This window comes from Mizuhopecten yessoensis, unplaced genomic scaffold (genome assembly GCF_002113885.1).
Source record: "Mizuhopecten yessoensis strain PY_sf001 unplaced genomic scaffold, ASM211388v2 scaffold716245, whole genome shotgun sequence".
NCBI lineage: Eukaryota > Metazoa > Mollusca > Bivalvia > Pectinida > Pectinidae > Mizuhopecten > Mizuhopecten yessoensis.
The window spans coordinates 376,573-404,071 of NW_018480020.1; the positions used below are offsets into that span (position 1 = coordinate 376,573).

Below are 27,499 nucleotides of genomic sequence, written 5' to 3' on the forward strand. Positions count from 1 at the left end.
AAGAATGTTATCCTCCAGCACGGCCCAATACCAGTGTTTCAATCAAGAATGTTATCCTTCAGCACGACCCAATACCAGTGTTTCAATCAAGAATGTTATCCTCCAGCACGGCCTAATACCAGTGTTTCAATCGAGAATGTTATCCTTCAGCAAGGCCCAATACCAGTGTTTAATCAAGAATGTTATCCTTCAGCTCGGCCCAATATCAGTGTTTAATTAAGAATGTTATCCTTCAGCACGGCCCAATACCAGTGTTTCTGTCCAGAATGTTATCCTTTAGCTGGGACCGATAATAGTGTCACAATCAAAAATGTTATTCTTCAGCTTAGTGAGTACCTGAGGCGCATTCAAGAATGATGTTTTTAGGTTTGGCTCAATACCAGTGTCTCTCACGAAGGATATTCTTTAGCTGGGACTAATAACAGTGTCTCATTCAAAAAGAATAGTTTTAAGTTTTGCTCAATGCCAGTAACTCATCAAGATGGACATCCATCAGCTTGGCCCAATGCCAGTGATTCAAAAAGAAGGATAATTCCATAACAAATGATCAAAACTTAAAACACCGAAAAAGATGAAACGGAAACTATTTATTTTACTCGATTACATGTATACATATGATTTGTTTGGCACTACGATTCAAAGGTATTTATTGTTATATTTCAATTAACTGACTGACACAAAACATTTACTGACTATGATCAAGAATTAAAAAGCAAAACATTGACTCAATTATGAAGATTGACAAAAAATAAACGAAATTATGATTAACGGCAATACAAAAAAGTAAAAGATAAAGACTAACAAAATAATTACTAATGCCCCGGTAACACATTCACGGATTGTCTCGCCGGATCCACAACGGATGGAAATTCACGGTTAGCCCCGGAATAGTCTATATCCGTGGTCCGTTGCGGATACACCACGGTTTGACTAGTTGGATAGGGGCTAGTTGTCAACGGGAAGTGATACGGATTGCTATCGGCGCCCGATCTGTGAATGTGACCGGGGAATATGAAGGAGAGCTGAAAAATATAATCTCGCACAACATATAATTGACTGAATAATAAAGATTGGCACATTAAAAATTACTAAATTATGAAGATTAACAAAACACCTACTAAGCAATAAAGATTTACACAATAAAAGTGTAACTTAATAATTAAAATCCACACAGCAAGGCTGTCGCTCAATAATTAAGATTATCACAAAAATGTAGACTAATTATTAAGATTATCACAAAAATGAAGACTAATTATTAAGATTATCACAAAAATGTAGACTAATTTTTAAGATTATCACAAAAATGTAGACTAATTATTAAGATTAATTCAAAAATTGTAGCTGAATAATTGAAATTGACACAACAATCTGATGCTATATAATTAAGATTGACCAAACAAAACTGTTACTAAATGATTTAGATTGGCACTGCAAAACAGTTGCTAAATAATTAAGATTGACACAAAAATGTAGATTAATGATTAAGATCAATTTAAAGATTGTAGCGTAATAATTGAAATTGACACAACAATCTGATGCTATATAATTAAGATTGACCAAACAAAACTGTTACTAAATGATTTAGATTGGCACTGCAAAACAGTTGCTAAATAATTAAGATTGACACAAAAATGAAGATTAATGATTAAGATCAATTTAAAGATTGTAGCGTAATAATTGAAATTGACACAACAATCTGATGCTATATAATTAAGATTGACCAAACAAAACTGTTACTAAATGATTTAGATTGGCACTGCAAAACAGTTGCTAAATAATTAAGATTGACACAAAAATGAAGATTAATGATTAAGATCAATTTAAAGATTGTAGCGTAATAATTGAAATTGACACAACAATCTGATGCTATATAATTAAGATTGACCAAACAAAACTGTTACTAAATGATTTAGATTGGCACTGCAAAACAGTTGCTAAATAATTAAGATTGACACAAAAATGAAGATTAATGATTAAGATCAATTTAAAGATTGTAGCGTAATAATTGAAATTGACACAACAATCTGATGCTATATAATTAAGATTGACCAAACAAAACTGTTACTAAATGATTTAGATTGGCACTGCAAAACAGTTGCTAAATAATTAAGATTGACACAACAAATCTGTTGCTAAATAATTAAGATTGACATAACAAAACTGTTGCTATATAATTAAGATTGACCCGACGAAACAGTTGCTAAATAATTAAGATTGACAAAACAAAAACTGCTGCTATATAATTAAGATTGACCCGACGAAACTGTTGCTAAATAATTAAGATAGACACAACAAATCTGTTACTAAATTATTAAGATTGACACAACAAACCATTTGCTAAATAATTGAAATTGACACAACAATCTGTTCCTAAATAATTAAGATTGATACAACAAAACTGTTGCTATATAATTAAAAACTGTTGCTAAGTTATTTAGATCGACACAACAAAACTATTGCTAAATAATTAAAATTGACACAACAAAACTATTGCCATATAATTAAGATTGACACAGCAAAACTGTTGCAAAATAATTAAAATTGACACGACAAAACTGTTGCTAAATAATTAAGATTGACACAACAAAACAGTTGCTAAATAATTAAGATTGACACAAAAATGCTGCTATATAATTAAGATTGACCCGACGAAACTGTTGCTAAGTAATTTAGATCGACACAACAAAACTTTTGCTAAATAATTAAGATTGACCCGACGAAACTGTTGCTGAGTAATTTCGATCGACAAAACAAAACAGTTGCTAAATAATTAAGATTGACACAGCAAAACTGTTGCTAAATAATTAAAATTGACAAAACAAAACTGCTGCTATATAATTAAGATTGACCCGACGAAACTGTTGCTAAGTAATTTAGATCGACACAACAAAACATTTGCTAAATAATTAAGATTGACACAACAAAACTGTTGCCATATAATTAAGATTGACNTAGTATGTTACAATAACATTTGTAAACATATAGTTATAATTTTTGATATAGAATATGTAACAATAACATCTGTAAACATTATATAATTATAATCAGTGTTATGTAGAAAGTTTACCAATGCCTATAATCAAATGGTCAGAGTTAATAAACATTAAACTAACTCCTTCCTTAGAATGTCAAATGAATGTTATTTTTACCATAGTAACTGAACGAACTAATAATGGATTATCAGAGATTTTCCAAAACATTTGTTTGCAAATAAACCGAAGAATGATGAATTTGGAAATTTCTAGTTTCGTCTTTCTGTCGCCTTTTCAATCGTTTTGTTAGCTAAACGTCCTCCTAAATAATTGTAATAAAATAATGTCATTGCTATTATAAATCGCGGTCGTGATATATTCTCTTGCTCATAAAATAAATTTGACTTTCAATAAAAAACAGTTAAAAGGACAGTTATCAACGATTGACCGTAATGTTTTCTATGTTTGTGCTAGCCATTATGTGATTTGTCCTGTGTTTAGCAACTTTGAAATAATTGAATAAAGTTACACTTTGATTTAAATGACATAATGAAACAAAATCAAACAAAAACAAGGGTGTTTCATTATCATAAGAAAATCATATGCAACTAATAACTGATTGAAGATCGTTAATCAAAATATGGTTATTTTTCAAATACAATATTCTGTAAACGTGGCGATTTGCGTGCAATGGAAATACTCGCGTTTATTTTTTCGTGGATAACGTTAACAAGAAAATATTCACTTGCGAGTAGATATATGTCGATTAAAGTTAAATAAAATATAGAACCATTTCCAACTTGAAAATGTTCCGCGATCAGTAAAAGAGTCGCCTTACGAATATTTCTCGTTTACAGTACTTACAAGATAATGGGCTGCAATACATTAACAAGGAAACAAATAGTTCCTAATAAGTGATATTATACATTTTATGCAGGAAACATGGGAATGTACTACTTCTATATAGTATAATGGAGGGTATTAAATTCATACAAATACAACTTAATAATTAAAACATGAATATTCCAAACTGGTTACATGAACCAATATTGCAGGTATGCCACCTATATAAAGAACTGTGTAACAGTAGAACGTGAAATAATAATTCACTAATTGAAAATCCTTTGCAAGAGGATATGAACCTGTAACCATTTATGCTCTTTTTTCTTTTACAAATATGAAACCCTTACAGTCGATGGGATTCAAAAATGGTTTTTAAATCTATTGAAAAAATCCAAGGTATACAGTAACAAATTCGAAACATACACATAATCTGGATAAAGCATGGCTCAATATATCCTTGACTATGTCTTCTTTCTATTTGTCATTTGTATTGATAATGGTAATAATGAGAAGAAACAACTTCTTACAGCGAAGTTGAAAATGACCGAAACAAAAAAGGCAATTTCAAATTATTATTTTTACAAATCAGTAGAGATGAAATAAACAACTTACCCAATAATAAGCAACAACACTTACTAAGGGTACAGCTTATGTTTTCAAAATATATACAAAATGAAAGTATTCGTATAAAGGATTTTATGTCAAAACTCAAACGAATGTAACACTAGGTTTCTCTAATACAGAAATAGCCTGTTTACTACTGGAAAACCGAAAATCCTAATAACAAACGTTTCCTCTGGTACATCGACGTGGTTATTCTTTTCGCAGCCCCTACCAATTTTCTCTACTTTCTTCGGTAGCCCGAGGCTCAAAGTTTTATGACCTTCAATTTCCTTCGGTAACCCGTGGTTCAGCTTTTCCTGGTCTCCAGTTTCCTTCGGTAACCCGAGGATCAGCTTTTCCTGTCCTCCAGTTTCTTTCGGTTGGCCTAGGCTCTGCTTTTCTTGTCCTCCAGTTCCTTTCTATTGCCCCAGGCTCAGCTGTTCCTGTCCTCCGGTTTCTTTCGGTTGCCCTAGTCTCAACTTTTCCTGTCCGTCAGTTTCTGTCGGCTACCCGAGTTCCAACATATCCTGTCCCCCAGTTCCCTTCGGTTTCCCTGAGATCGAAATCTCCTCTCCCCAAGTTATTTTTGGTTTCTGGAAGGTCATTATCTTCTGTCCCCAAGTATCTGTTTTTCACTGTTTGCCTTTTAACACCCAATTGCGACAAAAATTGACTTTGTGATCTTTCTGGTCCTGCAGTTAACTCACCCAAGGTAGCTGCATATGGCTCCAACTGTTCGAAAAAAGATGATACATCAAATGTGTAAGGATAAGGTTGAGACGGAATAAAGACTCTAGGGTAATTTACTTGTTATTGCTAGTTATAAAAAAATCGTACGTTTGCTGACTGCTTATTGAATATCGTGTGATATATGGGTTCAGCTTATCAACTGATGGATTGTATAAATCTAATTTAAATACACTTCACACATGCATTATTTAAATGATAGAAAAATATATAAATACTACTGTTTATAACAAAAAATTACGTCAGATGATATTTTAAAACACGAAGCTAGTCTGGAAAATGGTGTATTAATTCGTTCAAATCAAAACAACATACCGGCATATCAATATGCAAATATATATGAGGAATATATAGTCATTTGACTGCAGATGGAATATGAGTTAAATGAAACTGCATTTTGAAGATGTATATCCGGAAGTAGTAAGACCATCATATAGAAATAATCCTGCTAAATTCACACCTACCCCGGTACTTTGTTCTAATTGCTGTCTACTCTCTTGTCGTCTTCGTGTGTTACCCTCTTTGTCTTTCGCTTTCTTTGATGCAATCTGGTTGCGTATTTCTTTCATAAGGTGAAGCTATCAACAAACAGAAACGAAGCAGTTAAACATAAATCAACAGGATAAGAAATGTTTAAACTTAATATACAAGTTGAAATACAGTGAACATACCGTATCAGTACCGTAGTTGAAGGTATAACGAGGTGGACAGGTATATTTCTCTAGACCGAGAGATGTAGGCCTAGTCGAGTGGATCTAGAAACGTTCTAAAGCCAAACAATTCGTACTCCTGTTTTCTGTAACTGTTTTGTTATACTAATCAAAGCACTATTCTTACTTTAGTTTAAAACAAAACCTACTGAACGCTCATACTATCGGCTGCAATTTTGTCTCACGGTTGGTAGATACTGGGTCGAGTCAGACCATTTCAAGCTCCACACACATTTCCGTGAGAATGTTACGGTAACTGACGAGGGAGAGTTAGTCTGCAGAGGTGTTTTCGATTTCGGACTAACACAGAGCTGATAAAGAACTAACATTTTGGGCAGGTAAATAAGGGCAAAAAATCGAATACAGTTATTTAATTTTTGTATACATTAAGTCAAACAGAAGTATATTAAATTACTATAACACTCTTGCTCCTCTAACGACTCGCACTATCTTACCATCTCAACAGTCCATTTGGTCCCAGATGAACATCCCAGACAATTATCTCCTGCATAGGATGAAGGTTGGACATGACCTTTGAAATAGATGCAAAGAATTGTAAACAAAGAAAAAGTTAACATTTACTTTGAAATTTCCTATGAAAAACAATCTAGTGTGGAAATCAACTGATCGCTTTGAATTTGTTTTAAAAGTTTTCTTTATTTACTTTTGTTCTTTTGTTTTTATCAAACTTTGAAGGTACATATATATGAATTAAAAAAACGAACATTTTAATAAAAAGAATTAAATACAAGAAGGTAAAATAAATTCAAATAAAAAACATTTGAATAAAAGAGAATACATATAACATATATACATACATAGATTAAGATAAAAAGTATCCAAGATCTACCGCTAGACGTCTCTGCTTTCTAGGGTTTGTTCAGGCGGACTGATGTGATATATATATATATGACTTAAAACAAAGTTTACATATCTAAGAGTTACAAAACTCGTTTAAATAAAGGGAACCTAAGGTAAATATAATGTAGTCGCATCCCAAAACGAACAAAATTACGGGGTTATGTCAACATTATACCTTTAATGCAGCGTGTCCAGTCATCCAAATGTATGCTGACACCTCGCAGCTCCGGACAGTCAAGCGACTGGATGGCCTCAGATGAGTCCGTAAGGAACGGCAACAGAAGTTCACGGAATTTCGATAGATCACTTTGCGTGAATGTCTGTTTTGTTATAACAAAAATCTCCACTTCCATCTGCGTCTGGAGTTCTGTTGTTATTGCTTCGGTTGCAATGCTGGTTTTGTGGTTCATGTGTTTTTTTTTAAGTGAATGTTTACTGCTTTTATCACCATTTTCGCCTTCGATTTGGACGTTATCGTCGTCAATGTCGTGGTCGTCGTCGTCATCATCATCATCATCATCATCATCATCATCATCGTTTTGATGATCACCATCTGCAACATCATCGTCAGAATCGTCGTCCGATCCATCACTGTCATCAGACTCATTGCCTTTTGAGTACATTTGAATCAACAACTGAACAGCAGTTAACTTCCACAATCGTTCATTAAAGGTAGCAAACACACTGGATCGTGTAGCACTGGGAAGGTCATCCAGAAACGCCGACAAACTTTGTATTGTGTACCTTAGCCATTCCTGCGATTTAATATGACGATTTTTGTCTGCGTTGAGATTTTCGTTGAGGTACAAGAAAGTACTCAGCCTCCGTAAGTATGTTCGGATATCTGAGACTCCCCCAGCTACCATTGGGAATCGTTGATGTTTTGTACAGCCTTTTAAACATGATAACAGAATCTTTTTGACAGCGTCTATGGCATGCCATTGCTGTTTCAGCTGATGACTATATCTCGGATGCCAATGTATAACTTTGTCGCAAGATGGACATCGCAAAACACTGAAGCCATTTTCGGTATCTTCCTTTAACAGTTTATCTAACAACGAAGCATCATGCTCATGGCCACAGTCTAAAAGTCGTACCAGACGTATGTCCTCGTTGCATGTCTGAGTGAACTCATTTCGTCTGTCAGGCTCACATACAATGCAGAGTCTCGGACAAGGTTCGCCACAGTAACCCATGCACGGATGCGAACATTTCAACATAAGTGGGCACCGAAGATTACACGGAGGCCTGTTACATTCCTCGTGACATAAGCGAGAACAGTTGTGATGAGGACACTGTAGAGAGCACGTCTCTTTGCAGGGCGGACAGTCTTGTGAGCACGGATGTTCACATTTGCGATGCGGACAATATCTCTCACATTCGTTGGAGCAAATGGAACACAATCCGCATGTTGCACTCTTGCACTGATGGCCGCACACGAGAAGTTTGTTGCATGGTTGTGTGCAATATGCGTGGAAAAGTTTCTCTGAGCAGTCGTCGTCTTTTCCAGTACAGGGATGTCCACATGATAAGATGTGAGGACAGCATCCTTTTGAACATTGCCGCACAGTCTCGGACAAATGACACTGAGTCGTTTTAGAATGGCCACACGCAAAATGCAATGTCACTTCGGTAAAACATGTCAGCTTACATTTGTATAATCTGTCAGCTTTTTCCATTTCAACTCCATGCATGCTTTCCTCACAAGAAATCGTCTTTTGATGTCCACATTTTGTTAAAGTAATCGTCTGGAGACAATGCAGATATAGTGCTGATGCCCAACAGAACATTTCTGTTACATGTCCACATTTCGGAAACTTCTTTGTTATCCTCTTCATGCAAGTTACTGGGGCGTCCATTTTGTTGCAAGGGACAAGCTGTTGATGGCCGCATGGCATAGTCTTTAATACATTCACAGTACACGTAACGTTTCTTGCTGAACACTCCTGAACTTGTTTGTGTCCACAGACGAGTGTCTTGTGCACGATAGTTTTGCATAGCATGGAGTGTGAGGGGGTCAATGAGCACATAATCGCAATCATGTGACCACACAGAGGGTGTTTTTTGGGAACAATTTCCTGACATTGTTGCGTCTGAGGGACCTCTTTGCATTTTATGTTTTGTGAATGACCACAGAGAGGGATTACTTTAGAAACAATCTCTTCACAGGGTACTTGCAACCACGCCGGGTCGTCTTCTGAGTGGCATTCTATCATCAGTTGATGACCACATTTCGGCAATGTCTTCTCAACTAGAAATTCACACTTACAGGGAGTTTGAAAGTGACACAGTTTGCCGCAAGAGTGCCCATGATGACACTGTAAGGCGCAGGGCGTTTTACAGTTAGCATACCGAGAACCACAACACATAACGTCCTCGACATGCATGCACAGGAATGTTTTTGTTACGAGTTCTTGACATAAGTTTCCGCGTTGATATGTTTTTGAATCTTCGTGACAGGCAATTTGATAACGGTGTCCACATGCCCCACGAACAAGGGACACTTTCTGTTGACATTTAAAGTCGATTTTTACGTTCGAACAGGGCAATTTTGCAGTGTGTCCGCAGTCCACCCGCTTTTTTGTGACTAAAACTTCACAGGAGTTCCTAGCTGGATCCGCATGGCACTTCATTTCAGCTTGGTGACCACAGGGGAGAACTTTTTTCACAAAGACGGAACAAACACAAACTTCCGAAAATTCACGACACAGCACAGTTTTGACATGCCCGCAATGAAGAGGTTTCTTCATCATTTTTTGACAGTTGCATAACTTCCCGAGGTGACATGGTTTATTACAAGGATGACCATTAGGGCAAGTCTCAGTACATACTGTCTTGCATTTATATGCGGTATGTTGTCTGTCCATTGGATGGCAAGCCAGACGACATGAATGACCACACGGTAGTATGAATCCACACGGTATCTGACATCCGCCATCAGGTGCTCTGGCAAAGTCTGCAGATGTTGTCACCTGTACACCGTCTTCATGTGGGTGATTTTGGCAAAAAAGAGGCAGGGAATTACCGAACTGCTCTGCTTGTTTGACTTTGTTTACAATATGTGACCATTGTGAACTGCACGCAACAAACATGTCAAAGTTTCCAATGACATACAGTCCTTTCTTGGCTCGGGAGAGAGCGACACATATCCTGTTCGACCTGGAGAGAAACCCAATGTTTCCTTCTTTATTGCTTCGGACGAGTGACAGCAGAATTATATCGTTTTCCTCTCCCTGAAAGTTGTCTATGGCAATAGTTTTGACGCTCTTGAATTCATCTTTTGCCATGCAATGACGAATAGAAAACATCTGACAAGTGTAGGCAGCCAACACTGTAATCTGATTGCCTTCGTATCCTTGCTTCAGCAAATATCTGCACAGCTCAGAGATAAACTGTGCCTCGTGCATGTTTGAATAGCTTTTAATGTCATCTGTGTAATCCTCAGGACGGTTGTGATTTATGAAGAACACGTCTTTTTTCACTCCCTTGATATGCTCATAATCCAGAACATTTTCATTATCCTCCAAAACAGGGTATATATCCCGCACAAGTGTTGATATCTCTGGTCGCATTCTATGTTGCCGTTGTAGACAATGGTTTTCAATTCCGTTGTTCAACATGCGTTCAAACATTGAAAGAGACAGGTTGTATTCCTTGGCCAGTTGCATGACTGAAGGTTTCGGCTCTAGTTGTTTATGATCCCCTATTAGAATGAGGTGTTCACACTTTCGACTGAGAGCGGTGACAATGTGGGCCTCTAACACTTCCGCTGCCTCTTCTACAATTACGATATTTGGACCAATTTCCTGGAGAATGTCATGATAACGCGCGGCACCTGTTGTCGTCATGGCAATGACTGTTGATTTTTTGAAAATTCTTTCATCTTATTCTTTTTTCTCATTTTTGTAATCTTTCATAATTTGCAAGTGTTCTTTTTCTACGTGCGGCATTTGTTCAAGTAGCATTTTCTTGTATGTGTCAACCCAGAAACGATAAAGCATCCATCGTCTTCCTAGCTTGAGCTTGTTCAGACAACCATTGAGTGACTCGACTTCCTTTGCTCTCATCATATTTTCAGAACACAACTCCGACAATGTGATGTCTGCTTCCTGCTTCAAAAATGATTTCAATGCGTCATCTATTAGTGGCATATACTCATGTTTCGGTTTCAGGATATTTTGAATTTCCTCCTTGATATCAAGCCCAATCTTCACTTGGGTTGCTAAATGCAGGTCGTCGTAGACGATACGCCTCTCTTCTTCAGCTTTATCGGCTTCTGTGTCTATGCAATCCTGATTGACTGTAGTTTGTCGATTGGCGTGGTCATGCTTTGGTTGTTTTGTTGTTGTAAGTGATTTCCTGTATGCTTGACCGGCCTTTTTTAGCCATGGGCCTTTTCCCGCCTGTAGCCACTGGTAAAGTTTCTGAGATGATGCATGGGGTGTATCACAGACAAATGCATTCGCGTGCCTTTGCGACATGGCAGGCCTAAGTATCTCGAATTCCAGTATTGTGGTTTGCAGGTTTCGTAAGCTGATATGAATCGTTAACAGTTGAGTGTGTAGCTGGGTTGCAGTCTTTTTCAGCTTTTTAAGTTTAGTGTAGTCACAGTGAAGGTCTTTTTTGTGATTCTTCAGGTTGAAAGGCTCGATTGTAGGATTTTTACATTGACTGCCTACTCGCACAATTTCATTTTGCAAGAGCTCCTTGTTTTCGCCTTCAAAACAACCAACAATTCCTTCCAGGAATTGATCGAGGGCATGGTTTGTGAAACAAACTACAAGCAATTGGTTATTCTTTTGATCTGAGTTTATTTCCAATGGTCTAGTATTTAATAAACCTGCCTGTTCTGTTTTGGAAGGATGACTCCATACGTTTTTGTTATGCAGAAGAGTTTTTACAATCTGGATGCCAACATGTGTTTTTCCAGTGCCTGGCGGACCTTGTATAAGAACAAACTCCTGCGTTAGGGCAGCATGGTAAGCTACGTACTGGGACTGGTCGAGGTGGAGAACATCAGCCGTTGGCCACCTGCTCATAGGGTCATGTAGTCTAACTTGAAGAATATTTTCTGTTTTCCTTTTAGCATCCAATGCTGTTGTTAGGAGTCGGCCGGAAGCAATTGGCTCCAAGTCGTATTTTGAAGAATTCTTTCGCAGGTACCTAGGTAGAATTATGCTGTTTTCACAATCAACGATATATTGTTCTAACGGGAGTTGTTCTATGTTCTGCAGACCTTCCAGAACGTGCCGGTACTTTTCGAAGAAAGCAGAAGATTCAATCATTGTATATTTAGTATTGAGTTGAATCTCGGCAAAAGTGGGGAATATAACAGGAAAGGTGTATGATTCAGCGAGCATTTGTCTGTCCGGGCTTTCAACTACAGCCAATTCCATTGTCCGGAAGTTATCGGCCGAGAAACAAAGAAGAGATCCATGCAGAAGTCTTTTGGAAGACTCCCAATAAATGTTCTGGGCATGTTGACTATCAAGTGTAACTTCGAATAGTTCTCCTTCCAAATGGTGGCCATGTTTCTTTACTTCTACATTCCTGTAAAGCCTCCCGTTCTGAAGTCGGCGAACATGGCATCCATTGCTCGTCTCTTGCACGTACTGGGTGATGCCTTCGCGTAAGGGCCAGATGCAGTCTTCTCTTAATAGGCGGAACTGGACGTCTAAGTAATGATTCAGGTCGTCGTAGCTACCACGTGATTTATTTTTACGTAGAAATGCACCGCGAGAACTTAAAAAGATATCCACAACTCTGGGTAGTATTTTGATGTTACGGAAGTCGTCTGGCGGGGCTTGTCCCTCAAACGGAAACCGAGGATCATCTTGAGAACACGACACTAATACCTTCATGACATTGTCTCTCATTTCTGATAACTTTCCTGACAATTTTACGACACGTTGCCGTTGTTCTTCTGTAGATGTCATAAGTATGTCTTCTGTTTTTTCCTTTAGGGTGATAATCAGAGAAAGGGCGTTGTTGAACAAGTTCGGAAGCAGCTGATGCATTTGGTGAAGTATTTCAACTAAATTATCAATAAATCTGAGAGCGTCTTCTACTTCAGAATGGCATGTAAACGTTGATGACGTAGCTACCAGCTCGCGCATGAAGAACTTTGAACCAACCAGGATGGTGAGGAGGTCTATGACGCCTACTTCATTTGTCTTGCACTGTGAGGCCTTCAGCAGGACTAACACCATTTGTATTACGTAATCAGCTGCTAGACCGGACCGACTCAAGGTCAACTCTGTCTGCTGTCTCTCTTTGGTAACTAGGAAAGCCAGGACATCTGCGCATGTCTCCGATTCGGTGAGTAACGATGCCAACTGATCGCCAGTGAAACTTTGTGGTGCTTTTCCCCATGCCATTTTAAAATCCTGTCGGTATGCGGTATATTATCTACTTACAGTTTCATGTCGTTGTAGTTAAGCTTCTTTTTTGCGCTTGAATGTACACCATCTGTAATGAAAACAACGTATGTAATTTAGACTAACTCGTCTTTAAGTGTTGTGGTTTACAAATTAGTGTATTAAAAATCGTCGTATCACTGCCAAAAACTGTAACTATGTAATCAAAACATTTTTTCCAGCAAGGCTATTGCTTTGATAACCATTTCGGGGAAAAAGTATGCCTTGATTTTTTTTATGCAAAATTAATAGAGACGGAAAAATGAAAAAAAGAAAAAGATAAAAACAATCAATCAGCAACATTTCGAATAGAAAAAAAATCAGCGTGTTTAAACCAGAATTCAAATCCTGGACCTCGAAATGCTATATTGTCCTCGATCCGACTGAGTCCCTGGATAACAGAAGAGGTCTTGACCAACTAAGCAACAGTCATAACCGAAACGAAATCAATGGGAAATTACTATTTATACGTGAAACCACAGTGCAATGGGAGTCCTGCATGAAGGAAGTTTATCAATTCAAAAAATTTAAACGAGTATCATAAATATAGATATGTTGACAAACGAATGACAGATTCATATGAAAAATTTGAAAAATCGTAAACGAGTTTCATCAATCTTATATGAAAGGAAACGAATGACAGATTCTTTTTATCATATAACACAAAGTAAACTGTATAATTGTGATCTGCAACGAATATTTTGCACTTGGCCACCCCTGGCACAATGAAAATTGCGTCTGCTGCAAAATGACGTGACGTCACATTGACTGTTCCTATTCGATTGTGACGTCATATGAATACCGTGTTATGCAGTGTCATAAAGCCGTCACATAAATGATGTGTATGTAACGTGTATAATATCACTCCGGAATTGACGTCACAATCGAATTGTGTTGACTCAATATTCAGAACGGGAGACAGTTATGTTTTTATATTATTTTGTATCAAATGATTTAAAAAAAAAAGTCATATTATAAACGAACGTTTTTCAGCATTCTCAAAATTTAGGCTTTTATCGAATTTTGATAGATTAGCGAATTTATGCATTGGCACACCCCGAAAATATTCAATAGAAAAAAATACAATAATTTCGATAGGCACTTTCATAATTTAGCGCTTAAATTATAGCACAAAAAGCGTTACAATGACAAATATTAAATATGTTTCGTAACCATATAATTTACTGATTATCATATGTATTGGAATCGTTGTTTCATAAAATCATAATATGATATAATAGCATATTATTCCACCCGATCACATCATACCTACAATGGGTGAAGCAGTTGTTGTGATAACCCTTAAAGCTACACATAAAGCGGGGAATAACAAATACCATTTTAAGGACTTTGGTATGCCCCGGCCTGGGGACAGAACCCATTGTCTACCCAACTTGGGCGAACACTCACCACTAAGGCCAAAAATGAGGCATTGCCTTGCAAGGCACTAGGAAACAAACAGTTTTTTTTAGGAATTAGAGAGAAATATACAAATCCAATGTTGCATTGGGCAGCAGATGAATTGTGGTAACAGATGAAAACCCCTGATTCTGCAGGGACCCACATTATATGTCTTTTATGACGTGCAGTGAGATACAACAGACCTGCTCTTTCACCGAACCTGCAGGGATTCAGCGAGGCTGGAACGAGTTTCGAACCGTAGACTTCTGATTGATATACTCTTGCTCTAATCGATTAAGCTACCTGGTCAACAGAATGCCCTGGCTCAACAGTTACATCCAAAACGAAATTGAGGGGAGGTTACTATATTAAATACGAAAAAAACATTGTGGAATTCTCTATGGTTTCTCCTGTAGTAGGGCAGGGATCCTTAAATTGAGTGTTCGTACAACATGCGCATATTGTGCTGAGTAAACAACAGCCACTTTAGGCTTGAGGATCTCTCTCCAACAAAGCAACAAAAAATACCACTCCAATTTTTATATATAGAGTAACCTCACTTTTTTCGGATATATGTATATAATGTTTTGTAGGAAAATGGATTTACTGCTGATTAGGCAACGACAGTGTGATCGAGGGTCAAGGGTGCAAATATCGATATACCCTCTTTGTATTTTTGAACAAAAAATAATGTTGTTTATTGTTTATTGTCTTTTTTATAATTGTTTTTCATAATTCTTTTCGGTATGTATGGTTTTCTGTCCAGAAATGATTTAATAAAGCTATGGTCACATGAGAAAACAAGAAGCCCAATGGGCCTGTATCGCTCACCTGGTAATAATCTCACAATTGTAACTTTAAGAGTGGCCTAAAATAATGCTACAGGCAAAATATCAGTGTCTTGACTGAAGTCATTCAAAAGAACGTATTAAAAGATTAAAACACATTTGACCCATGTGACCTTAAAAGCCAAACATGGACATTACATTGAACAAACTCTTTAGCCTTCCTTACAGAATGCGACTTGTAAAACATCACCCTAATGGCCCTATACCTTTTATTTATTTAAAGATTTATGCACTCTGGACCAGATGTGACCTTGAAAGTATGTCAAGGTCATTCACATGAACAACCGATCACCCTGGAACCTTAAGTAATTCAGAAGTTGTTTTTAAGTGTTTTTAAGACAAATAACCCATGTGACCTTGCATATGAGTGAAGGTCATTCATTTGAACAAACTTCGTAGCCCTTTAACCCAGCATGCTACTGGCCAAATATCTTCAGCCTGTGCCTCTTGGTTATTTAGAGAAAGTTGTTTAATATTTTTAACATATTTGACCCCTATGACCTTGACAATAGGCAAAGGTCATTCATTTGAACAAACTTGGCAGCTCTTCATCCCAGCATGCTACTAGCCAAATATTATCAGCATGGGTCTCTTGTTTATTCAGAAGAAGCTGTTCAAAGTTTTTAACATATATGACCCCTGCGACCTTGATTATGGGCAAAGATTATTTCTTTTCGCAACTTTGTCAGGCTTCATCCTAAGAACCTATCAGCCAAATATCACGCCTCTGGGCCTTTTGGTTAATCAGAAGAAGTCGTTTAAAGGTTTCAAGAAATTTGACCCCTGTGACCTTGAATATGGGCAAATGTCATTTCTTTTCGCAAACTTTGTTGGGCTTCATCCTAGGAACCTATCAGCTAAATATCACGCTTCTGGGCCTTTTGGTTAATCAGAAGAAGTTGTTTGAAGGTTTTAACAAATTTGACCCCTGTGACCTTGAATATAGGTCAAAATAATTTCTTTTCGCAAACTTTGTCAGGTTTCATCCTAGGAACCTATCAGCAAGATATTAGGCTTCTGGGCCTTTTGGTTAATCAGAAGAAGTCGTTTAAAGGTTTCAACAAATTTGACCCCTGTGACCTTGAATATGGGTGAAGGTCATTTCCTTTTGCAAACTTTGTTGGGCTTCATCCCAGCCACCAACCTGCCAAATATCATGACATTTGGCTTGTTGGTTATTAAGAAGAAGTCGTTTAAATGGAAAAGTTGACGCCGGACGGACGCCGGAAAACGGACGACGGACGCCGCGCCACGGCATAAGCTCACATGGCCCTTCGCTAAAAATGGTAAAAAATGCATATTCATAGTTACAGATTTTGGCAGTGGTACGCGGATCCTTAAGCAATATTATCAAACTAGAATGGATACGCGTATCCGGTTCAACCGGTTTGTCTATTTTTATATGCAATATTTGCGGGTATAAACACGTTTATGCAGGCCTTGCAAGGCTTTGCAACCTTGTGTATTTAAACCTAACGTTGCATAATAGAGGCGTTATATATACAAAATCAATATAAAACATCAATGCAATACATTGTTGAACGTTTTGTATAGAGTATTCTGGCCATAGTTTTCGTTAGCCGGCAGTAATGTGAGTTATAATGACCGCTATGAAATATATTATTGCGCTTACTTATCACTTAGTGTGTATAGTGTGTGATCATAACTTCAGTTTATTAGTTTAGTGTTGTTGCGTTGAGGGTAGTTTTAGTTATTCATCACAATTGAATTTTAAAAATCAGACACCACTTTTAAGTCAATAACTATATATTCGTTAATGACAAAAACTAAACAAAACATATTTTGCACTAAATACAAAAATGCGTTATAATTTCGCTGCCGAGCAATTTGGACCAATCACTAGTTAGAATTACAAATGTCGCGTCAAAAATTGGGAGTTATGACGTCATCACTTTTTAAAAGGTTACATGATAAATTACCTGAAACAAATCTACCTTTAGAGGAATAGCTTACGCTGAATTACATAATATATAGAATGCAGTTGCCACTGTGTGATTACTTTTGAGATTACCTGTTATCAGTTGAAGTAAAAATATCATAACAAAGATTATACGACTGAAATACTTGGCTCAAGTTCAAATGTGCAGGAAGAAGCAGATAACGGACCTATAAATCAACAAGATAGGTTGTATACATAAATCTGAAAGATAATACATTATCTCCAAGTATGTTATGTTGAATAGTAATCAAAGTTTGATAGAATAAAAAATGGAGATATGGAGGTGAGATATGAAATGCATCTTTGGCTTCTATCACTTTTTTCACGTTCATTGATTTTGACCCCCCCCCCCGAGTTAAAATGGTATCAGAATGGAATGTGGGGAACGGTAATATTGTCCAGATATAAAGGTGTTCTCACCTCTTCACGTCTGCATTTTAGGCTATTTGAACGGATGTTATGTACATATCACAATTTATTTATTCATTTATGTGCACATCGAGATGATCATCTTCTTGCTTAATGTACAATGGTGATGGTAAGCCCTTTTTTGTTTAACAATTATAATAATACTATTGTCCATGTGATGTTATACGCTTTAGAGTAATTTACAAATTATATAGGGCGCTATATAAATGTTGTATATTATCGATATTTGTCTTATCAATTAAAGCAAACATGCCCTTTGTTTCTGTTACAGCAAGTGAAGTGGTAACCATTACCCTTTGAAAACATTGCTAATATTATAACTATTTATTTTTTATCTATTTATTTTGTAGATAAAATGAGACCAAATTAAACGACATTCACTACAGAAAAATTGTTTCTCCGTTTCTGCTCTTATATGACTGCAAATTGATAATTGATGAATGATCTCACAACTTTTTTTGGAAAAACTGTTTTCGAGAAAGATCTTTTGGCGGTGTGCCATCCTTATACATGTATGTGACCGTTTTCAGTTGCGACCCGAAGGTACGTTTATACTCATGTGTTTCATGCTGAATCAGTCGAAACCAGTCCATTTGTCAAAACTACGCTATTTCATGAGTATTGGGATCTTGCGCGTGAAAGTTAAACTTTAGGGATCAACTGACAACGATAAAAAATGCAAATGCCACACAAGAATTGACTGACCTCGATAAGTGCTACGTCCAGAAAGTCTTGTATCAAGATATGATCATAAACAAATCTTACATATAAACAAGATATGTAAATACGCCCTCATATTTGTTCACATACCAGGTCAGAAATACGTAAGAAATCTACATATTCTCAAGACAAGTCAATACATCGGAGCATTACATATATGTACACAAAACCCTCGTCGACAATGCACTAGAACGCTACACATATGTACACAAAATACACGTCGGTAATACACCAGAACACTACACATATGTAAACAAAATACACGTGGGGATACACCGGAACGCTACACATATGTACACAAAAAACAAATCGGTAATACACCAGAACGCTACATATATGCACACAAAATACACGTTGGTAATACACCAGAACGCTACACATATGCACACAAAATACACGTCGGCGATACACCGGAACGCTACACATATGTACACAAAAAACACGTTGGTAATACACCAGAACGCTACATATATGCACACAAAATACACGTCGGCGATACACCAGAACGCTACATATAAATACACAGAAACATGTCGGTGATACACCAGAACGCTACATAAATGTACAGACAAGATTCGTAAGAAATACACCAGAACGCTACATAAATGTACAGACAAGATTCGTCAGAAATACACCAGAACGCTACATAAATGTACAGACAAGACTCGTCAGAAATACACTAGAATGCTACCCATATATACACAAACGACATGTCGGCAATGTAGCGGAACGCTACATATATGTACTCACACGACACGTCGGCAATGTACTGGCATGCTACATATGTCTACATATACGAAACGTCTGTAATAAACCGGAACGCTACATATTTGTACACACACGACACGTCGGCAATATAGCAGAATACTTCATATATGGACACACACGACACGTCGGCAATATAGCAGAACATATCATATATGTACACAAAATACACGTCGGCGATACACCAAAACGCTATATATATGTACACACACGACACGTCGGCGATATAGCAGAACACTTCATATATGTACACACACGACACGTCGGCAATATAGCAGAACATATCATATATGTACACAAAATACACGTCGGCGATACACCAAAACGCTACATATGATGTACACACAAGACTCGCCAGAATACACTGGCATGCTACATATTTAAGCAATAAACTCCATAGATGTGGCAGAGCAAGTGGTAAAACTGCCACATGTGTCACAGACAAACTGAATGGTCCGCGCTAGCTTTTGTAGTTCATTGCTTTCATTTATATTTTCGTAATGAGAGTTCGCAAAAAATAATTTATGTCTTTTCCGACTTTCAAATTTCCCGCTTATTAGCGTCAATATCTAGAACGGCACGAAGATAACAACTGACGTCACGCACTATTTCCCATACAAAATTGAAAAGACTTAAAACGCAACTTTCGTTAATAATTCATTTGTTTTTAATTAATATATATATCATATTCTCAATTCATAAAATCGTAACAACTAACATTTTGTAAATAACTATTCAAGTATCGTAACACATTCGCCGGAAGCCCGCAGTAATCAGGTTAATCTCGTTCAACCAGACGCTTGATCACTTGTAATTCAAGAGTCTGGTCAAACACAGGACTTTAAAATTACCATCACCAGAGGGCAGTGTTTTTACTTTCGTTTCCGGACGTTATGTTAACGCCATTAAACATTTCAATGAATAATGAAATTAATGTAAAAAACTTACCTATACATGCATTCCTGAAGTACCCGTGTATTCATTATCATCGAGAACAATGTAAGAAAATGTGTCAAATCTCCAGAATAATGCCATATATTTCCACTGGATAAATCATAACAAAGCACAAAGCCAACAAGGCTGATTTAAGTTTGGAAAAAAGCATGCAAAGCAAGTGAGATTTTACCTGTACAACCTTCAAAACACCTTCAAGTTCTCACTCAGGTAATCTGGCTTGACTTGTATCAATAGCCTTGTTAGCTTCATGAATTATTGTAAAATATCCAATGAAAATACACGAAATCATTTTTTTAAGCATTTTCTTACATTTTTCTCGTTTAAAGTGAAAACATGGATACTTCAGGAATGCATATACAGGTAATTTTTTCATGAATTAAAATATTCAATGTAATATGGGGCCACTCAAATTCTGACTTCAAAAATTGAAAAGGGTGTGTCAACCTTTTAAGGAATGATTTTTATTTTTTCAACATTTATGAGGTCATAACAACAATGGGGTTATGGACATATTGAATGAATCGCGTTAGCGATTCCTGTAAAATATGTCCAAAAACCCATTGTTGTTATGACCTCATAAATGTTGAAAAAATAAATATCATTCCTTATATTTACATTGACGAATCCTTTCAGTGGATCGATATAACAACGAATAAAACAAATAAACAGGGTTTGTTCCTGCTTATACACGGGTGCAACGCAGTGGCGAGAACAGTGTTTTTTCGCGGGGAAATGTGACACTATCGTGAGAGATCTTAGCAACCGTCAACAACAATAACACAACAAAATGTAGTTCCATATTCAATGTTTATTTGTAGCACAGGACACGTGAATACGTGGATATTTCACAAAGCACAGTTCAATAATATTTTAAGATGTAAGAATTAAGCATCTAGGTCGCTCGTTCCGAGTGAGTAGTTTATGTAGTGTATTACTACGCAGTGTGATCAGGTTACTATCAGTTCCCACGTGCTGAGATTCTATGAACACCTGTGTTATGCATTTATGAATGTAATTTTTGTCAATGGGTCTAAGCATACAGAATGTAAATATTGAACAATGAAATCATTTACCAGAATCCTGGTAAGCCTCGGTATCGTGTCACAAAACGAAAGCACTGGGTTTGACCAGACTCTCTGTTCGGCGTAGCTTGCGCAGGCAACAAGAGTCCGGTTGAACGAGACTATAATCAGGTCAGAGTTATATTTGCAGTCCGGCATGTTGTTGATGTTGATCGTGCAACCGGAGAAGGTTGTATTGGTGAAAAATCCAGGCGTAGAATTGTTTGTTGATCTCACAGACACTTGAAACAGGCACTTGAGACAGGCAGCTGGTGTTCGGGATCAAAGCAGAAGATACCGATAAGTTCGGTAGTGACACTGTTAAGTCGCTCGGAGGTGCAAAAACCAACTTCAGTTATAGTCTCAAACCATGTAGCTGCTATTGGCAGTACTTTAGTAGTAATAGAGAAGGGCTTTGCCACACCAAATGTAAATATATCTACATATACGACACGTCGGCAATATACCAGAACGCTACAAACATGTACACAAACGGCACGTCGGAAATACACCGGAACGCTACATACATGGAAACAAACGATACGTCGGTAATACATCGGAATACTAAATACATGTATACAAACGGAACGTCTGTTATAAACAGGAACACTACATATTTGTACACACACGACATGTCGGCAATATACCGGAACACTTCATATATACCGGAACGCTACATATTTGTAAACACACACACACACACGTCGGCAATATACCGGGACACTCACATATACGTACGGCAATATACCGGAACACTTCATATAAGTACACACACGACATGTAGGCAATATACCGGAAAACTTCATATATGTACACACACGACGCGTCGGCAATATACATAACACTGCATAAAGGTACGCACACGACATGTCGGCAATATACCGGAACACTTCATATATGTACACATACGACATGCACGACATGTCGGCAATATACCGGAAAACTTCATATATGTACACACACGACACGTCGACGATACATCAGAACACTACATACATTTACACACACAAGTCGGCAATATACTGGAACGTTACATACATCTAAGACGAGCCAGATTTAGGTTGAGGAGGTAAACGGTGTGCCCCGAGAGAAAAAACCCACCAATCTGGCGACTGAACTACATATGTCTCGAACCCGCTACTCAGGGGTGGCGGGCTAGAGATCGTTGACAGTGGGACGCCTTATCTAGTTGGCCAACACAGCCCCTAACCGAAACGCTACATATATTTTACACAATACAAGTCGGCAATAGACCGGAACGCTACTCATGTATATACAATCAATACATAAAAACAGACATATAAAACTTACACACAAAACATTTACCCGACACACAGAAGTCGACCGAAACAACGTCGGCCATAAATCGGCAAACTACATACAACATAACCAAAACTCCCAACAGGATCTAAATATGAAATTTCAGGGAGTTGTACGTCTTTTTATTGTGACTGGCATACACTTACGTTCAAACGAGTCCATCCCCTAGCAGAAATTACGCGATTTGTCCCACATCTCTACAACAGGACAGCATGGAGTCGACTATCTGATCATGGCGGCTAGACGAGTGACCTGCCACGTACATGTATACAAGCAGGTAACTATACCCGTTGGTAGCCTATGACGATGTATATGTACTGATAACCTTCTTAGAAGTTGATCACGGGAGCCTACTACTGTCAATGTCTGAAAACACTTTGTACTTTTGTTTTCATTTTCGGCGTACATGTACATAATACTGTTTTCTGTGTTCTTTAATAATGTATTGTAAATGCATTTAATGTTATTTTCCCTGTCAAAATATGGCTTATGATAAACGCACAACATCGCCATCGTTATGTGTCGTTTATTCATTTTTACTGTGTCTGTCATTATATCACTATACCATTTTAAACTAACAATGGATTCGAGGAGACATTATTTATGTATTGAAGATTATTAACAAGATATTTGATGAGAGAATCAGCAATGGACTCTTTGTACAAGTTAACTTATCAATAACTCGCAATCATTCGCAAAAATTAAGATAAACCATTGAAATTTAGATCTCAGAAAATTCTGTTTCTACTTCAGGAAACCGTTCTCATGATGTAGCATGGATTATATGCTTAAACGAACTTTCTTGTAACTCACTTAAATCATGTCAAACGATCAAAACGTCAAATGCTAACACTGAAAACAGTGTTTGGCTTTAAGTCTCATTCCCCCCCCCCCCAAAAAAAAATCATTAACGAAATATGATACTATCATTATTTGATAACCGGGTAAAGAAATTAGGCTTGAGCACAAAATCCAGAACGGTTTCATGAATACGGGCCCTGGACTGTAAGCCTCCTACAGAGTTATAGACTCAACCTACAATTAAAGAATTCAAGGTCAATTTCGATGAACACAAGAAAAATATGGATACAAAATATGATCACTTGGCAAAGGGCCGGTTTCCAAAACGGCCCCTTCTCTGATTCAAATTTCCTGTTGGTGGTGCATTGCTCATGCCGTTGTGGTCACAAATCTATAAAGTATAAAGATTTAGGTCACTTGGTTTGTTTTTTATGGCTCCTCAAAGTTGTACCTTTCAGAAGCTGTCTAAGTGTTGATAAAATGTGCATGTTATGTAAAATATTAATGAAAATCTAATCAAATGATGGTCACCGTAAAGAATACATTCATGGCATGATTGTGACAAAAAATCATGTTTCCATCGCGCCATTTGGCTGTTTTATGGAAGAAACAATCTCAAAAATGCCATTTTCGATGATAACATTTTAGACACAAAAACTGTGTTTTTTAGAGAATACACCCTTTTATGGGCGTTGGATGCAAACCAATTTTTATCCTATTAAACAGTACGTAATATGCTATTGATGAGAGGAAAAATCATCAAAATGTAAGTGGTGGAACATTTTCAAATGTTGGGTTGAATTAGCCTATGGTTGAATTGCCGATTTTCGACTTTCTTTAGATAATTAACAAAAAAACGAGAGTATTTGCTCGGTATGTTGAGAATATGTACACAGATATGAAAAAAAGTGAGAGAAACACTTTTTCATAAAAAAAATCCAAGATGGCTACTTCACAAGTCCCCGTGGTTGAAGACATTGGCTGACAAATAGACAGAACAACAAACAAAACGTGTTCCTTATGATTTTGGTTGGTTTTCGCATTTACGGGAGTGTTCATAGCTACGGGCGATTGTATAATACCTATATTTATAAGTTTGGTTAGTCACATGGTAACGGGGATCTTTCATATCGAGCCCCAAACATACTTTCGACATATGCACTCCGTTGCCGCATGGAAAACTATTTCAAGTTTTGTCGGAATTTCTTTACCTGTGGTTGTAATGGTCGAGGGTTTTCCAGCGTCCTGTAATACCCAAGGTAGTACAAGATACTGGAGATGTGCGCACACATTCCCATCGTTCTCTCTCCAACTGGGCACTGGCAGTAGTAGTCCTTTATTGGGGCCTCAACATCGGGTGAAACGGTGAACCGTATCCAAACGTTATATTTCGTTTGGCTTTTGTGTCGAGAATGTATTTGACATCGGAGAAGGTCTGGGGAGTGCTGGTAAAGCCACACCTCATAGTCTCCGTCATCACTTAAATGTTCGGCGATGTAACCAGGAGCCAGAGATATCTGATACGTTCCACACGTAATGGTTCTCAAGTAATCAAGATCGAGACGGGGAAACAGTACGGAAGATGCATCCATCTTGACAAACTCGGACCTTGCCCGTCTAGATAGATCCGGATCTGTCTTGACTCTCTGAGCTAAACCATTCGGTGTTGTCAAACGGTCCTTCATACGTTCAGCCATTAGCCTATCTTTGGCATCTCTCTCTGGAGATCTCTGGTAGATCGGTCCTCTAATACCATTCAGACAGGCTGTGACGGTTCGAAGCAAAGCCTCGATGACATTGATAAAGCTGTTAGACACCAATTGCGTTCGGAAGAACGTCCAGTGTTTCAGACGACCATGATAGGATTCCACAATCCACCTCGATTTGGTGATAGTTCTGTCAAGATTTGCTTGGACGTCAGAATGTTGACTTTGACCGGGTTTCAGGTATGACGGCATGCTAGCATTGAGGCCAGAGGCTTCGAGAACTGGTAGGACATCTCTAAAACCTCGGTCAACGACAACGTTGTCGTCTGGTTGTAGCCAAGTAACTAGCTTGTCCATGACTTTTTTTGTAATTGTAGCATCATTTTCGCTGCCAGTGAATGGTCCTACTGTGTCCAGAATGTAGCCATCTGGTAAGGCGATGCTCATGAATTTGAGATAGTTTCTCTTCTTCTGGCCACAGTAGGACATTCTCTGGAGCTTGTGGTCGGAGCTTTTCTGGATATAAATATAGGTGCCATCTAATATGGCAGTGGCTTTATCTCCAAAAAATGCTTCTGAAAAGACAGTATTGTGCCCGAGCAACTGTTCTCTTGTCAAGTGATCCGGACCTAGAAATTGTGGGACTATCGATGTGTCTAATGCCTGTACTATGGAGTGGAAAGTTTTGGACACACTTGACTTGGAAATTCCAAAAAGAGAAGAACACTGACTCCAGGAAATGTCGGTTTTCAGTTTTACCCAGAACAGTAATAGAGCATCGTGTGTAGTCTTGGTATATATACCAGATGAAAGATATGGGGAACAGTGCGAGTGGATTTCGAGGAACTGATCTTTGGACCAACCTGTCCAGGCCATGCATGCCGAGTCATCAAGAGAAGAAAAGCTTATTGTAAACGCAGACTGGTTCTGTGAAAGGACGTGCGACACCTCTAGGAGGTCATTAATGATTTCGGACGATTTTGATGGTAACTGAGATTCCAAGGAACCTCTACCATCAAGGACAACCTCTGTAGACGGATCTAAGTCGTTACCAATAAGGTGAATGGAGCAGACGCGGGATGAGGTGGGACACCACAGTTTGTGTGAATAGATCAGGTGATGTCTTGCACGTTTTGGTAAGACTGATGATTTTGTTCCATTTCTTGCAAAGGTAACAAGACAGAGACAGCATTTTTTGTGTGAAGATGATCCATTCAAAAGATCATGAAGGGTCAGCAACGGCAGGATATGGGACGGGGAGTCGTCTTCTTCCTCTATTTCCTGGTTCTGCTCGGGTTCAGGTTCAGGCTGATTTTTGTTCCGAAGATACTTCATGTAGCACTTCTGGCAAATAAGTGCTTGTTCCTTTGCTGACATCAATCCTTGTTGCACCAGCGTATCTAGGAGCCATTTATATTGTGGACTATTTACATTGCGTGCACTTCTGTTCTTATTGCCACTACGTTTCTTGAAGTATACTTGACACCCTTCTCCAACACATTTACCCTCCATCTTGAAACAATAACGATTGGTTTATGAAGCGTCGATAAAGTAACAAAATAGCAAGCCACCGATGATTGCTGTAAACAGCTAATACTTAGTAGTTTGGTACAATTATGCGAAAATGTGTGATAAATAACGAACAACTAATTACACAAAATAACAAGACAATATAATAAATCACATTCAATACCTCCAAGAAGCGCAGAATTGATTGATTACTTAGAACAAAATAAAGTATTTCATATGGATAATCTATCTATTCGATGTGGCGTGGTCGGCAGGCACAAAGAAAGTGAGACAAGTCAGGGTCCCAACCCTGACAGAGCCACAACGCTTTGGAGATGGGACAATAAAACAAGGAAAGTGAGACAAGAATAGCTAGCGTCGAGTCAATGATTCCGTAAACGTATAGACAAAGACAAGAAGATACGGATAAATGTACAAGGCCACACGATCAGAAAATTCAGAAGAGGACAACTTGAGATAGAACAGTATTCATGTATCAGGGTGTCCTCAGTGTAAATCTTTATATCGATACTGTTTATTTAGTCGTTACACATCATAAAACTGTCATGAAAATATCCGCTCTGATATTCAATATAAAAGTTTGTATATAATAAGCTATATAATAGGGTTTCAGACAAGGTTGTTACTCATTTCCCCTTTTCTTTCAATTTACAACCACATTCAGGCGGCGATATGAGAACGTTCCACCACATGGAATTAGCTGATTTTTGGTACACATATGAAACAAGTAAAGCTCTATCCGATTTTCTGATGGAAATTTGCATCCAAAACTATATAACGGGAGAAAATTGCAATTTTATGGCATTTTTCTTCATAATTGTGTCTCTGCAAGTGCATTTTCATCCGAGA

The 27,499-nt window shown here is 37.7% G+C and overlaps 2 protein-coding genes across 2 annotated transcripts; both read right to left on the bottom strand.

The window, feature by feature from the left end:
- Nucleotides 1–2,997: 2,997 nt before the first annotated feature.
- On the bottom strand, nucleotides 2,998–10,655 carry LOC110442297 (NFX1-type zinc finger-containing protein 1-like). Its single transcript, XM_021485826.1, has 4 exons — nucleotides 6,912–10,655; nucleotides 6,331–6,407; nucleotides 5,630–5,743; nucleotides 2,998–5,150 (listed from the first exon to the last, which is right to left on the bottom strand). The coding sequence occupies exons 1-4, from the start codon at nucleotides 10,582–10,584 to the stop codon at nucleotides 4,911–4,913; spliced, it is 4,104 nt and encodes a 1,367-aa protein (XP_021341501.1). The 5' UTR covers nucleotides 10,585–10,655; the 3' UTR covers nucleotides 2,998–4,910.
- LOC110442292 (NFX1-type zinc finger-containing protein 1-like) lies at nucleotides 10,621–22,862 on the bottom strand. The gene is made up of 2 exons (XM_021485820.1): nucleotides 22,760–22,862; nucleotides 10,621–13,204 (listed from the first exon to the last, which is right to left on the bottom strand). Exon 2 carries the CDS (start codon nucleotides 13,111–13,113, stop codon nucleotides 10,621–10,623), a length of 2,493 nt encoding a protein of 830 aa, XP_021341495.1. The 5' UTR covers nucleotides 13,114–13,204; nucleotides 22,760–22,862.
- Nucleotides 22,863–27,499: the final 4,637 nt, after the last annotated feature.

Coding starts and splice junctions, on each gene's coding strand:
- LOC110442297 (XM_021485826.1), bottom strand. CDS start 10,584: ATGACGACAACAGGTGCCGCGCGTTATCATGACATTCTCCAGGAAATT. Junction 6,408..6,911: donor CTGGACACGCTGCATTAAAG/GTATAATGTTGA, acceptor TCTATTTCAAAG/GTCATGTCCAACCTTCATCC. Junction 5,744..6,330: donor CCAAATGGACTGTTGAGATG/GTAAGATAGTGC, acceptor GTTTGTTGATAG/CTTCACCTTATGAAAGAAAT.
- LOC110442292 (XM_021485820.1), bottom strand. CDS start 13,113: ATGGCATGGGGAAAAGCACCACAAAGTTTCACTGGCGATCAGTTGGCA.